Genomic DNA, 15,018 nt, shown 5'->3' on the forward strand with positions numbered 1-15,018 from the left:
GAAAAAAAACACTTAAGAAGCAAATTTGTTCTGCAGAAGGGTGGGCTCACTGAAAAAAATAAATAAAAAATAAAAAGCAAATTTAGTGTTATGTTACTGAGCTGCCTTTTTTGTTTGAGTACCATTTTCTGGTGGCAACAGCGATACAGAGCGATGACTAAAACATGGTCCTGACTCGACATGTAGATGACAGAAATGAAGCAGAGAAAGATAACACCATGAAGTCAACAATAGGGTATATGTATCGCCATGAACATAGAAATGTGAGAGTAAGCATTTTGAAGGCAAGGGTAGGATGGAAGATAAGAAATTAAGGAAAGTTTGAGACGTAGCAGATATTTAAACCGAACGTTCAGATGGATGGTGACATGGTATGTCAAGAAATAATAAACATAGGTGGGTAGAAAAGACGGTTTGGTAGTATTTGAGGCAGAAAATGATACTGGGTAGGTAGAAAGGGGACAGATTTTGCAAAGGGTTGTTCTTGAGGGTCTCTGCTCTCCATCACCGTGCTGCTGCGTTAGTTCAGACCCCATCTCTCCTGTGGTGGTTGGTATTCCTTTCCTAATTATCCTTACCTTCTGGCTCTCTGTATTTTATGATCTGTACTACCACCAGCTAATTTTCTGAAATCTAGTTCTGTTATTTTTTTATTTGTAACATATCACTGGGTCTTTGTTGCCAGCAAAGTAGAAATCAAACTAGAATGTGGGACCATTTTTGTAGGTTGTTGAACATACAGTCTTTGTGGGCCACTTAACCAGCTCTCTGCCCTAAAGAAGGGTGTGTAAGTAACGAGCCTCAGTTGCTTTGTGTGTAAAATAAGGATCGTACAGTAACAGTGTCTACCTCACAAGGTTGACTTGAGGAATAGATGACAGCATTTAGATAAAGTGCTTAGCCTTTTGCCTGTTACGTAATAACCACTAATTAAAGATTAGCCATTATTATTGTGGCTTTTCAGGAGTCAGCAATTTTGAACTCTGTGTTTGCTCAAACATACTGTACCATCTGGCCTAACCTGCTATGTATCTTGATCCAGGTGACCTTTCCCTTTTTATTTTAGTTCCTTATACATCTCTATTCCATTCCTGCCAGTGTTGATCAGTCCCTTTCATGTATATATATATACACACACACACACACATACATACATATACATATACACACACTACCGTTGTTAGACTTAAGCGATTAAATCATAGTTACTTATGAATCTGCTAATGCTAGTAGACTGTGGTCTTCTGAAGAGCAGGGATGCTTTTATCTGCCAGCACACAACCTGACATTCCCTAGGCATTCAATAAATGTTTGACGAGAAAGTAAATAATCAACAGGTGATGCCAACCTATTGCTCTCTAGTGCAGTAAAACTTTTTATTCCAAGCCTCATCATGGAAAATTTTGACAAATATCATACTGTATTTCTTAACAACATTAAAATGTTTGCTATAAGAAGGTCCAGAATTTTTTCCTCTGGAAATCGTTGAAAATAATAGAGGGATGTATTTGTATCAGTGATGGCTTTATCTGCCAAATGTCTTTCCAGCCCCAAGAGTCTGTAATAAGAATAAAAGTAAAAATGATAGTAAGGCAGCTATTAATGTAGTTAGTGCTTAATATCTTTTGCATTTATTATCTTATGTATCCCTGATATTTACCCTAAGATATAGGTACCATTCTATCTACTTTTATAAGAGAGAAAAGTGAGGCCCAAGAAAATTAAGTATTTTGCTGAAGTTCATGGTTATTAGGTGCTTGTTTTTCTAAATTCCAAAGCCTATATTCTTTTAAACATGGTGCTTTTTAATAAATAAGTATCAAATTTAATAATTAACCTGCTATATAAAAAAGCAAACCTAATCTCAATATTTGATTAAGGGACAATGGAGTATTTCTTGGCACGTAGTCATTTTTAAATTCTTACATGAATTTAAAAACTTACTTTGATATGTGACTTTCTGGCTTAACATGTGTGAATTATTCAGCTATACCAATTACGGTTATGTCTGTCTGTCGATTCATTTATTTATTGGTTTATTTTCCAGAAAACCGTGGACTGCATGACAACGATGTCAGTGCCTTCCACCCTGGTTAAATGTTTATATCTGTTTTTTGACCTTCCACATGTGCCTGAGGCAGCTGGAGGTGCCCAGAATGAGCTACCTCTAGCGGAACGCCGAGGACTACTCCAGAAAGTTTTTGTACAGGTATGGAAGGTGCTATACCTGTCGTCTGTATAGCTCTACTTAAAATGAAATGGGTGCACTTCTTAAAAAGATGTTCTACATATTCCATTTTGTATAGTATCTCATTCTGTTTATTTTAGTATGGCTTTATATCATATAATTATCACATTTTTTGAATCTGCAGAAAGAATATTGAAATATTATTTTCAGGAATATTCGAGTGAGGCCTTAGAAAGTTTGTTTCTCCGAATAGATCCAGTTGTTAGTATTACATTTGATAGGTCAATAACATCTCTAAAACAAACTAAGCAAGGAAAACTTTTTTGAAAAGTAAGATTTAGGTAATATTTCTGAATCAAGACATTCTGTTCAGTTGCTGTTTATGTACAGGACATTCCTAACCTATAAATATTTAAATTATAAAGGCAGTTTGTTTTAGTGGCTGCTGCTAACTCCTCTACCTCCTGTCTGCCAAGTCTTCTTTCTTACTGTTACTGCCGTTCTTGTAATGGCATTGTGGGTTAACGGAGGTGTAATAGACCTTTGTTAGCTAGCCTGGGAATGTAGTTATCATGCGTGATATTCTTCCTTGGGAGAAAAATTTCAAAACAAGCAACCTGCAAACATGTAGAATACAATGCGTCCACTGGTCTAATGCAGTATAAAAAACACGTTTGACACAAAAAGATAAACACTGTGTGATTCCACTCAGGTAAGTTATCTACAGTAGTCAAACAATTAGAATAGAAAGTAGAATACTGGTTGCTAGAGACTAAGGGGAGGGAAGAAAAGGGAATTACTGTTCAGTGGGAATAGAATTTGCAGTTTTGCAGGATGAAAACGTTCTGGAGATCTGTTGCATAACCTTGTATGTGTTGTTAACACTAATGTACTGCACAGTGAAAATGGTTAAGATGGTAAATTTTGTTAGGAGTTTTTTTTTTTTTTTTTATCACAATACAAAGTTAACAACAACATGTTTAAATCTAGTTCTCTGAAGTTATATAACCTAAGATGCAGATTTTTCACCTATAAAATGAAAATGATATTTACTTAAAGGGTTTTTGTGAGATTCAGATGAAATACTAAGTAAAGCTATGGGTCTCTACTTAGCACATAGTAGACATTCAAGAAAAGTAACTGATTGCTGCTCTGGGTCCATCACCACTGAGAGAGTAGAAACAGGATAGAAAGGACGGTGGATTGGAGTAGATACGATTGGAATGGGCACCGTAGAGCAGGTGTGGAGAATGGTTGCGTACTCACTTCATGTTACTGGAGTCTTTCCTGCCCCTGCTTTGCAGAGGTGCTAGTGATGAAAGAACAGGAGAGAAGGGAGACCAAGGCATTTTTAGAAAGTTAAAAGAATGGAACTATCAAATAAAATACTAAATCAGCAAATATTTATTCAACACTTGATCCATTATACACTTTTGTGCTTGTGGTTGACATGTCTTATCTTATCTCAATTTGCAACACAACCCCATGGCTTCAGAGCTTTTGTTTTCCCCCAAAATGATGGTGTGAGCAAGTGGCAGAAATAAGATTAGGACTCAGGTTTATCTGACTCCTGAAGATTGGATGAGAAAAGCAACGGGAATAAATAAAGGAATAAATCACATAGAATTAAAGCTGCTTAAAGATACTGCTGATGAATGTGGTGGATTATTCTTCGCTGATTAGACTAGCAGCCTCATTTCAATAAAGCCCTTTTAAAGAACTAATCAAATCAATGCCTTAGGCGATAAGTGGGAGCTACAATTTTATACTTCTAATATCTAATGGAAACGCATTTTTCTACTTTTAATATTAATACCTAAGTAAACATAGCACAGTTTTTTTTTTAAACTTAAAAAAAAATGTCCCTGTCTTTGAAAGCAGTGAGTGCTGACTTTCAAATAATGTGGGACTCGTTTTAGCACTGTGGAATCACTGAATGTTAAACTCCTCGTGTACAGTTGTGGAAAATGGTACCCGTGTGTGTGGTCCCCGCAGGTGAGTGGCAGCGATGAGAACCTGGCTTTCCCACCTCCTGGTTCTGTGTTCCTCTAGTGCATCTCTTCCTTTGTTTTAGTTCCTCGGTGCAGGCTAGATACTGGTTTCATCCTTTTGTCTAGAAGGCCAATTGAGACAAGTTTGTTAAATGTTTTATGATAGATGAAATCCCCATGTTTGCATTATTACGTGACAGATGGTTTCCTGGGAATTTAGCATTTGGTCCTGCTTCACGCAGGCATTCTTTTTTTTTTTTTTTGTCGATGTGGCCAATTATTGTTCTGCCACACTCGGTTGGACTTTGTAACCACAAATAGAAGTGGTTAGTGTAGGGGCAGAACAGGAATGAGAAATAGACTCTTCAGCTTTCTGTTCTGTAAAATGACAGGATTATACTAGATTATTTGTAAGAACTTTTTTGCCTAGGAAGATGAAGAACCAGTTATCTTAGAAGTCATCAGTCAGATTCAAGGAATCGTTAAATCCAGTTTATTTTTGAGAACGGGGATTTGACTTGGAAAAAAAGCAATTTATTGCTTTTTTGAGTTTGCTTTCTATGTTAGAAATTAGGGAAATGGCATCTGTGCCTCTAATCACATAAGGCAGTGTCAGAACCAATAACAGGTACAATCAGTACATCTCTCTGAGCATATACCATTCTGTTGCAGTTGACTATCTATATTCACATGGGAAAAGATGGACGTTCAGAATCCAGCAGTTTTTCCCGGCATCTGGTGCGAGGGTGCCGTATTTACTGATTTTGTAAATATTTTATTGTTTTTCTTAATTCTTAATACTTTTTTCTTCCTGGTATTTGGCAGCTGCGAATTAGAAAGCTTTTGCATTTAAGCAAATTTTTGCATTGAAGGACATAGGAAAAGGAACACTTAACTTTTGCAGACAAAGCATATTTCAAATACCTCTTTCTATTTAGCAATTTCCCCACTGATGTTGAAATACCCAAATTTCATGAAGCATTTTATCTTTCAGGAGGATAAAATGATGTCACAAATTAGAGTCATTTTATTCATGTTGTATATTTTAAAAATATTTAGATGAGGAAAAGTTAATGAAGACAAAAAAGTTAACTTTTCTGACCCTGAACTGGGATTAGAAGGAAGAGTCTATTGAGGGCAGAAACCACTGCTGAATTCCCCAAGCAGCAAGCTCTATAATGCTGTGAGCACTCGTGCAGTGAGTATCTTGCAAATCATAGTTAAGGAATAAGCTCTCATCAAGAATTTAAGAAGTCTTGAGTCTTCTTTGAAAGCAATTCTAAAAGGTTTTGGCAACTAGATATATAATTTTTAAAGACACTTCCAAGTAAAGATTATTTTTGTTGTTTCGTATATCCCCATTTACTTGTGTAGAAAACTGAAACAATTTGAAAAATACCTTTACTTTTAAAGATCTATTTTTACTTTCTCATTTCCCCAAAACTGTATTTTTAGAGAAGAAAATTTCACTTTAACTGTGGCAAACTAAGAATTAAAAAACTACATTAAAAAAAATAAAACACTGGCCTTGAAAAGTAATGCTGTTTTATCCTGTTTCAAGCCAAAGGTGTACAAAAATACGGTGAGGAGAAGACAGTAAGTGTTTTTAAAAAAATAAATTGATAGAAGTAGGATTGGTTTATTGTCTTAAGGTGAAATACATCTCAATTTTAGACGTCTTTTTTAATGTTGCCTAAAAGCGGTAATCATTGTGGTTTTAATGACATTGCTTAATATTTACTCTGAACTTTTTAATAATATTCAGATCTAGTCCTTTTCTAGCTCTTCCCTTTCCTCAAACATTTATTTATTTATATACACACTTGTGGGGTTTTTGCATGTATTTATTTTTTATTTCAGAATATTAAGGGAGTACAAATGTTTTTGCTACATGGCTTGAGTCAGAGCTATAAATGTGCCCATCACCCACATAGTGTTCATTGTAGCTGTTAGGTGGGTTTTTGCCCCTCCCCTCCTCTCCCTTACCCCCTGCTTGATTTCCAAAGACTTTTACTTCCCGCTGTGCACTGTGTGCCCATGGGTTGGTTCCGGTTTATTAGAGAGTACGTGTGGTGTTTGTGTTTTCCATTCTTGAGATACTTCACTTAGGAAAATGGTCTGCAGTTCCTTCCAAATTACTGCAAAAGGTATTAATTCATCCTTTTTAATGGCTGAGTGGTACTCAGCCATTAGATATACCACATTTTGTTAATCTGCTCATGAATTGGTGGGCACTTGGGTTGATGCCACGTCTTTGCAGTTGTGAATTGTGCTGCAATAAACATTCGAGTGCAGGTGTCTTTTTGATAAAATGACTTCTTTTCCTTTGGGTAAATACATAGTAGTGGGATTGCTGGATCAAATGGTAGGTCTACTTTTAGTTTTTTGAGGAATCTCCATAATGTTTTCCACAGGGATTACGCTAATTTGCAGTCCCTCCAACAGTATATAAGTGTTCCTTTCTCTCTGCATCCACACCAGCATCTATGGTTTTTGAACTTTTTAATAAAAGCCATTCTAACAAGAGCAAGGTGATACCTCATTGTGGTTTTAATTTTCACCTCCCTGATGATTAGTGATGCTGAACATTTTTTCATAAGTTTATTGCCATTTGTCTTCATTTGAAAAGCTTCTGTTTATGTCCTTTGCCCACTTTTTATAGGAGTTATTTTTTTCCTGCCGATTTGTTCGAGTTCTTTGTAGATTCTGGATATTAGCCCTTTATCTGATGTTTAGATTGTGAATATTTTGTCCCTGCTTTTGTTATTTTTAATTGACACATAACAATTGTACGTATTTATGGGCTAGAGTGCGATGTTTTAATACATACAATGTATAATGATCGAATCAGGATAATTAGCATATCTATCACCACAAACTTCTATCATTTCTTTGTGTCGAGAACATTGAAAATCCATTCTTTTAGCTATTTAAAAATAAATGATAAATTGTTAATAACAGTCACCATACAGTGCTATTGTAGAAGACTAGAACTTATTCCTTCTGTCTGGATGTACTGTTGTATCCGTTAACCGACTTTCAGCTCTCTCCCCTCCTCCCTGCGTCTGTTAACCACTGCTCTACCCTCTAGTTCTATGAGATCAACTTTTTTAGCTTCCACATATGAGTGAGAACATTTGGTATTTATATTTCTGTGTCAGGATTATTTCACTTAACATAATGTTTTCCAAGCTCATCCATGTTGCCTCAAATGACAGAATTTCATTCTTCTATATGGCTAAATAGTATTAGATTGTATATATATACCACATTTTCTTTATCCATTCATCTATTGATGGACACTTAGGTTGATTCCAAATTTTGGCTGTTGTGACTAGCACTGCAATAAATATGGGAATGCAGCTATCTTTTCGACATACTGATTTTTTTTTTTTTCCTTTGGGTAAATACTCAGTAGTGGGGTTGTTGGATCATGCGGTAATTCTGTTTTTAGTCTTCTGAAGAACCTCCATACTGTTTTCCATAATTGCTGTACTAATTTACATTCCCACCAACAGTCTAGAAGAATTCCCCTTTTACCATATATTCACCAACATCCATTATTTTTAACTGAGGTGAGGTGATATCTTATTGTGGTTTTGATTTGCATTTCCCTAATAATTGGTGGTGTTACGCATTTTTTCCTATACCTATTAGCTATTTGTATGTCTTCTTTTGAGACATATCTGTTCAGCTTATTTGCCCATTTCTAAATCAGATTATTTTGACTTTTTGCTTATACATTCTTGTTTTGTTTTTTAGATCTTAGTGAAATTGTGCAGTTTTGTTTCTCCGGCGGAGGAACTGGCTCAAAAAGATGATCTCCAGCTTTTATTCAGTGCAATAACCTCTTGGTGCCCTCCCTATAACCTGCCTTGGAGAAAGAGTGCTGGAGAAGTCCTTATGACCATCTCCCGTCATGGTCTTAGTGTCAATGTAGTGAAGTATATTCACGGTGAATATCTCTTTATATATTCATTTTAAGTGTTCTGAATTTCTTCCACTTTTCTTCCTTTGATGACCTTTATTTTTATCTATCAATTTTCCAAAGATTGTTCTTTAAATTAAAAAACAGATTTGCCAGGAGAAAAAAATTATTTTGTTATTTGTGGGGTAATTTAAATGTAAGAAATTCTCAGGTTTCGAACAACAGTTATTTACAAGAGGTAATATAATTTCATTATTATGTACATGTTCAGTCACAATATAATGTAAGTTCTGTTATAGTCTATTCTTCTCTCTCCTTTTAATGAAAAAAAGAGGAGTTTTATGAAATTCTACAGTTACCAGACTTTCTGAAGATAATGCATAAGTAGCCAGATAATCCGTCCGATGCAGCATAGATGGAACTAGGTAGATATCTTTATCGGCAGTAAGAAGTTAGGTCTGTTTAACTTACACATGATATTCAGCTATCCAAATAGTCTACTTATTTAACATACAGATGCTCCTCAACTTACGGTAGGGTTAGGTCCTGCCTGATAAACCCATCATTAAGTTGAAAATATTGATAAGTCAAAAATGCATTTAATACACCTAACCTACTGAACATCATACCTTAGCCTGTCTTACCTTGAGTGTGCTGAGAGCACTTAAGTTAGCCTGCAGTTGGGCAGAATCATCCAACACAAAGCCTATTTTATAATAAAATGCTGAATATTTCATGTAATTTATTGACTACGGTTCTGAAAGTGAAAAGCGGAATGTTTGTATGGGTGCTTGAAGTACAGTTTCTGCTGAATACTTACCGATGCTGCACCATCACAAAGTTGAGAAATCTGAAGTGGAACCATTGTTAAGTCAGAGACCATGTGTATATTATTCTCCTGAAACTCATTCAAAATAATTAATACGACTATTTTTTTATTTATTTACACTTATTAAATGACATATGTGAAACTTAGGTCATTAAATGTTTCCTTCCATTCCTGTGTTAAATCCTAGCTTTTATGTGACATTGGGTTTCTTTATATAAATAAATTTCACTAAAGATATTTTTTGAAATGCCACAAATTCTCAAAGTCAGTGATAGGATATAACTGTGTTTTAAACTGGTAATATATTGTACAAATATAATTTTTAAAATCTTATTTCCTGAGGCATTTCTGCATTTCGTTGGTCTATATTCTAATTTAAAGTTTTAATTAACTATTGGATCTTTCTTCTTAAAAGACAGTTTTTTGTTTTTTTCATACTGTTACTAAATCAGTATAAAAGATCAAAAATACTGCTTGGCAGTGGCCAGTTATTTTGTTTAATGATAAAACATCAAAATATGATATAAAAAATTACATGTACTTGCAATATATGTCAGCTATTTTTCAACGCTTTTCTATACTATTATGTATTTTTTAAACTACTTAGAGGTAGTACAGTACTTTCTCAATGAATTTGACTCACTTTTCAAATGTGTAACACACATCTCATAGCATTTTGCAGATACCTTAAAATTTAATGTTTCATTAAACATCAATTAAAAATGAAGAAAATTTGCTTAAGCAATTGACATAAATATACCTGTTCATTTAATTTTTTTATTCTTGCAGAGAAAGAATGTTTATCTACCTGTGTTCAGAATATGCAGCAGTCAGATGACCTGTCTCCCCTAGAAATTGTCGAGATGTTTGCTGGGCTTTCGTGTTTCCTCAAAGATTCCAGTGATGTTTCTCAAACACTTTTGGATGATTTTCGGATATGGCAAGGATATAATTTTCTCTGTGATCTCTTGCTTAGGTAAAACCCCACAATTTAAGACTAAATTTTAAAGTGTACTCAGTCTTGTCTGTCAAACGAAACAACGTGATTTGGGGTTGTAGGGAAAAGGAATCAATGAAACGCTTATGTAATGTATACTTGGGTCACCTCTTGGCTTTACTCCCTTCTTTCTGTTCTTTTTCTGCCAACAGAATAGAAAAAGTTGATTTGAAGGTAAATTGGCAAATGCGAGCCCAAAGCATGGTGGAGTCAGAGGTTAGCTGTCTATGAAGAATAAATCTGCTCTTTAGGAAGAGAGGGAGGAGAGTTCAGATGAACTAATTAATATCTTCCTAAAGTATAAACTCTTCTTGTTTAATAATAGTATTGGTTATCCTTATTTTTTTAGTACTTTTCTAGTGTTTTTATTAACGTAGTTAATAACAAGAATAATTACGTAGATTAAACGAAACCTTACAAATGTGTGTATAAAACACATGAGTCCAAAATGTTTCACTAGTCTCCTTTTTTATTCCAAATGGTACATGCATATACTCAGAAAGTGGCTGGTTATAAACATTATTAGGAAAAAGATGCACATTCCTCATCTAGCTATTCCTGGGCCATCAGTTATGTTTTAATCATTTTATCTGTTGTAAGCCAGGACTATTTTGTAAACTTCTTAATTCAATTTTTTCCTTTTTTTTTTTTTCTTTAAATAGACAGGGTCTCGCTATGTTGCCCAGGCTGGCCTAGAACTCCTGGGCTCAAGCAGTTCTCTCCCCTCACCAAATAGCTGGGACTATGGGCACCTGGCTTTAAACTTCTTATCAGTTTAACCTAGTTGCTCTTAGTTAATAGTAGGCAACCCCCCAAAGAATACAGTTTTACATGTATATCCTCATGTATGAAAGAGCACATATGAAAGTTGATGAAATAACCACTTCACACCAACACAGTGAGGTGCTAATTGGTGCAGTCCTTTGAGAATACAGGTTGACCAGTTATTAAGAGCCTCAAAAACGTTGATAACTGTGACACAGTAATTTCATTTTTGGTTATTGATCCTAAGGATATAATTGTTAAGTGTAGATGAACTTTTATGTACAGTAGTGGTCTTGTATTCTACTGGCTGTCTCACCTTCCCCTCCCCAAATTTGTGGCTGGCTCTGCGTGATTAAAAACATATCTATGATAGCTTATACTAATGCGCAGAGGCACATAAATCACACTGGTCAATTAAAAAAAGGAGGTTGCAAAATTCTCTATGTGATATCAGAATAAATATTGTAAAAACTGAACTTTTCACATTAAAAAAGACATGTTTAAGAAATATAATGTTAAAAGTGATTATGAGGCTAACTATAATTTTTCTCCTTTCCTACTTTTGTACATTCTCCAAGTTTATTTTGATAAGAATAATTTCTTCTAAGGGGAAAAACCCAATAAATTTTGTTCTTTACGAAAGATATTTGTTGCACCCCATTTTTTGTTCTCAGGACGGCCATGGTCAAAAGCTAATTGCCTGATGACTCCTGTGTTCTTTCAGAACTTCTCGAAGTACTTTATACATTTGTTTACTGCATATACAGTTGAAAAATACTTTCTGTATTAAACTTGAGAATACAACAAAAGAGAAAAATTATTTCCTAAATCATACTCTTTCTAGATTGGAACAAGCAAAAGAGGCAGAATCCAAAGATGCCTTGAAAGATCTGGTTAATCTGATAACTTCTCTAACAACATACGGCGTCAGTGAACTAAAACCAGCTGGTCTTACCACGGGGGCACCCTTTTTATTGCCTGGATTTGCAGTACCTCAGCCTGCAGGCAAAGGTCAGTCATTTCTGCCCCCTCCATTCTGAGCTACTCAGAGCGATGGAGAAAGAATGAATGTGTTTTACTTTGGTTGCTCTTTGTTTATGTTACTTGTACGAAAATAATATGTTGTTTTTCATTAGAGTTTGTGCTTTTTATGGTTTGTCTATGTAATAATTTCTTGAGTTAAGTTACGGTCTTTAGCAGATTAAAGGCTTGAAAATAATATTATAAAATGTCATAAAATTAAACAATGAAATTTCTGTTATAGTATTTCTTTTGAGCATTCTAACAATTTAATAATCCAAACGCACTTCTTTTGAATAATGGCATTCCATGCATTTCTACTTTACGAAGATGAAATTTAATGCACACTCTAATCTCTGTACCTGTTACTAATATATGTAAGTTGTCTGTCAGTATCCGGGGGGCTTGGGTCCAGCATCCCCCACAGATAATGACATCCGTGGATATTCAAGACTCTTACATAGAATGCTATAGAATTTGCATATAACCTACACACACATCTTCCCATATACTTTAAATCATCTCTAGATTACTTATAATATCGAATACAATGTAAATGTTATGCAAATAGTTATGCTGTATTGTTTAAGAAATAATGACAAGGAAAAAAGTCTGTAATTGTTCAGTGCAGGCACAAACATTCCTGTTTTTTCCTTGAATATTTTTCTTCTGTGTCTGGTTGAATCCACAGATAAGGAAGGCCCACTGTTTTGGAAAACATGAAGTATAAATGCTTATATTTTATTTAAAGCTAAGCAAATCTAAGTACAAAGAAGTTACATTGTTTCAAGAAGTTTCATTGTTTTTGGTATTTGCCATACATGGAATAAATTGATACATTATAAAACAAAATTAAAATCATATATAAGCTGAAGATTTTTAAAAATCTTTGCATATTTTAGAAATGTACAAGCCAGGGTTTCTGAACAGTCTTTCTAAACTTTTAATATTTTTTGTAGTTCTGTGTTTACCCTTTTTCTAAAATCCAGCTTATTCTGTAAGACTCTATATTCATTCTTTGGTCACTCTTGCAAATGCTGTTCACTCCTAATAGTTGTTTAACTGGCATCAGTCTTTACAGGCAAACTACTTGTTTTCATGTACATCTAATACCACTTTCTATGTTAATTTCTTTATGATTATTGTCACTAATTTGTCTCACAAGAGCCATGTATTAATATATAGATTTTTATTTTCCAGTTGATGTGTCTAAAAATCAGAGGGTTAAAAATATAACTAGTAGCTAGCCATAAATTGCTTTAACAAACATTTATATAAAGAAATTATACTTTTAGCTTGAAAACAAATTTCCAACTTAAAATTTATTAATTATAACGGAAAACTGGAACTTAGAGAATTTTTCCCCTCCTAATTTCCTGCTTCATTCTTGCTGCTCTTAGGCCTGTTACTTCTTCGGCCCTAAAGTCTTTTCACCTTGAGAGGTAACTGTTCTTATAGTCAACGTCCATGTTACAGATAATAAAATGTGACACCACTATACATTTCCAAACTCTGGATCAATATAATTTGTGTGTATTCTAACAGTCTAATTTTTCAACATATACTATTTTTTAATTGAAATATTCATGATGATGCATTAAAGGTTTAATCAGTTTTATTTTTAATTAAATGATATGAATATGATGAAGAAAAATAAGACCCTTTGTGTGAACAGGGTGTTTTCTTAGTAAATAGTTGATAATTGTAACAATTCGTGATGTATTTAAACAGACTAGTTTGCCATGATTAAACTATCACATAGCACCTACCTTTGTGTTTCTGTTTTCTATTTTAGGTCACAGTGTGAGAAACATCCAGGCCTTTGCAGTTCTTCAGAATGCATTTTTAAAAGCAAAAACCAGCTTCCTTGCCCAAATCATCCTTGATGCCATCACCAATATTTATATGGCCGACAATGCCAATTATTTCATCCTCGAGTCACAGCACACACTGTCACAGTTTGCAGAGAAGATTTCCAAACTCCCAGAAGTACAAAACAAATACTTTGAGATGTTGGAGTTTGTTGTTTTTAGCTTAAATTATATCCCTTGTAAAGAACTTATTAGTGTTAGTATCCTCTTAAAATCTAGCTCTTCTTACTACTGTAGCATCATTGCCATGAAAACCCTTCTTAAGTTTACAAGACATGACTGCATATTTAAAGATGTGTTCAGGGAGGTGGGCCTTCTGGAGGTCATGGTAAACCTCTTACATAAATACGCCGCCCTCTTGAAGGATCCCACTCAGGCACTGAATGAACAAGGTAAAGCATTTTCCGTAGTTTTATTTTTGTTTGACAAAGGGGTTTGGGAAGTTTGTTTGTTCTCATTGTGCCTTTCAGTTGGTTATTGATTTGAATGACCTGCTAATGTGTATTACTGTGACATACTAGTGAATATCCAGGGTTAACTTTTTCATTCAACCTCAGTTAGGGAATTGGGGAAGGAGAGCCTAGAATTGTGTCACTGTAGTGGAAGAGAGTTTAAAGGAAGGCAAAAGCTGAGGAAAAACATGCATGACCCACATGACAAGTGTCTACTATTAATACATTCTGCTTCTCAGAGGGAATCCTAAAAAGTTTCTGGACATAATTGGATTATTACTGATCAGATTAATTTTTGGAAGTAAATTTGATTAAATGTGTAGTTACCTTTAAATATTAATTATAGAGAGCAAAAAAATACATCTGTTTAATGATGTTATACACATACAGGTATTATTATATACCTTTCTGATAAATCTGATAAAAGTACTGTATTATCTGGCAATTAGTAAAATGTGAATGAATATAAGTTGAATAGGTAGCATTTTTCATAAACTTTTTTTTCTTTATGGTGCTTCAAAACGTAGCATTTTCCTGTTGACCTCCTTGATTAGGAAAATCTCTATGAGAAGGATATATTTAACTTTTGCATTTTTGTTTTTCATACTTGTTGGATAACTGTTTCCAGCCATACCAAAATAAAATCTGTTAACATTGATTTTGAGCCTACTTTTGCCAAATGTTGGACGCGTGTATTATCTTGAAAGAAATTATTAAAATTGAATCAAGAAAAAATAAGCTTTATTATTTTTGTGATTTGGATCTTTGAACCTTTTTCCTAGGGGACTCAAGAAATAATAGTTCAGTTGAAGACCAAAAACATTTGGCTTTGTTGGTTATGGAGACCTTGACAGTCCTTCTTCAAGGATCCAACACAAATGCAGGTAATTAGGAAAGCCACAGGCAGATACTTTGGGAGGAGATTACTTCAGGTTGTATCTTCTCTAGAGATTCTTGCTTCAGAAATCTTCCTATAA

The 15,018-nt window shown here is 34.4% G+C and overlaps 1 protein-coding gene across 1 annotated transcript in view; it reads left to right on the forward strand.

The window, feature by feature from the left end:
• WDFY3 (WD repeat and FYVE domain containing 3) overlaps positions 1–15,018 on the forward strand; it is a 191,163-nt gene that overhangs the window by 69,235 nt on the left and 106,910 nt on the right. Inside the window, exons 5-10 of the mRNA XM_069485368.1 lie at positions 2,048–2,209; positions 7,942–8,134; positions 9,726–9,912; positions 11,543–11,709; positions 13,514–13,981; positions 14,824–14,925. Coding sequence (XP_069341469.1) covers positions 2,048–2,209; positions 7,942–8,134; positions 9,726–9,912; positions 11,543–11,709; positions 13,514–13,981; positions 14,824–14,925 — 1,279 coding nt within the window. The remainder of the gene's footprint in view (positions 1–2,047; positions 2,210–7,941; positions 8,135–9,725; positions 9,913–11,542; positions 11,710–13,513; positions 13,982–14,823; positions 14,926–15,018) is intronic.

The sequence above is a fragment of the Eulemur rufifrons genome, chromosome 13 (genome assembly GCF_041146395.1).
Source record: "Eulemur rufifrons isolate Redbay chromosome 13, OSU_ERuf_1, whole genome shotgun sequence".
Classification (NCBI taxonomy): domain Eukaryota; kingdom Metazoa; phylum Chordata; class Mammalia; order Primates; family Lemuridae; genus Eulemur; species Eulemur rufifrons.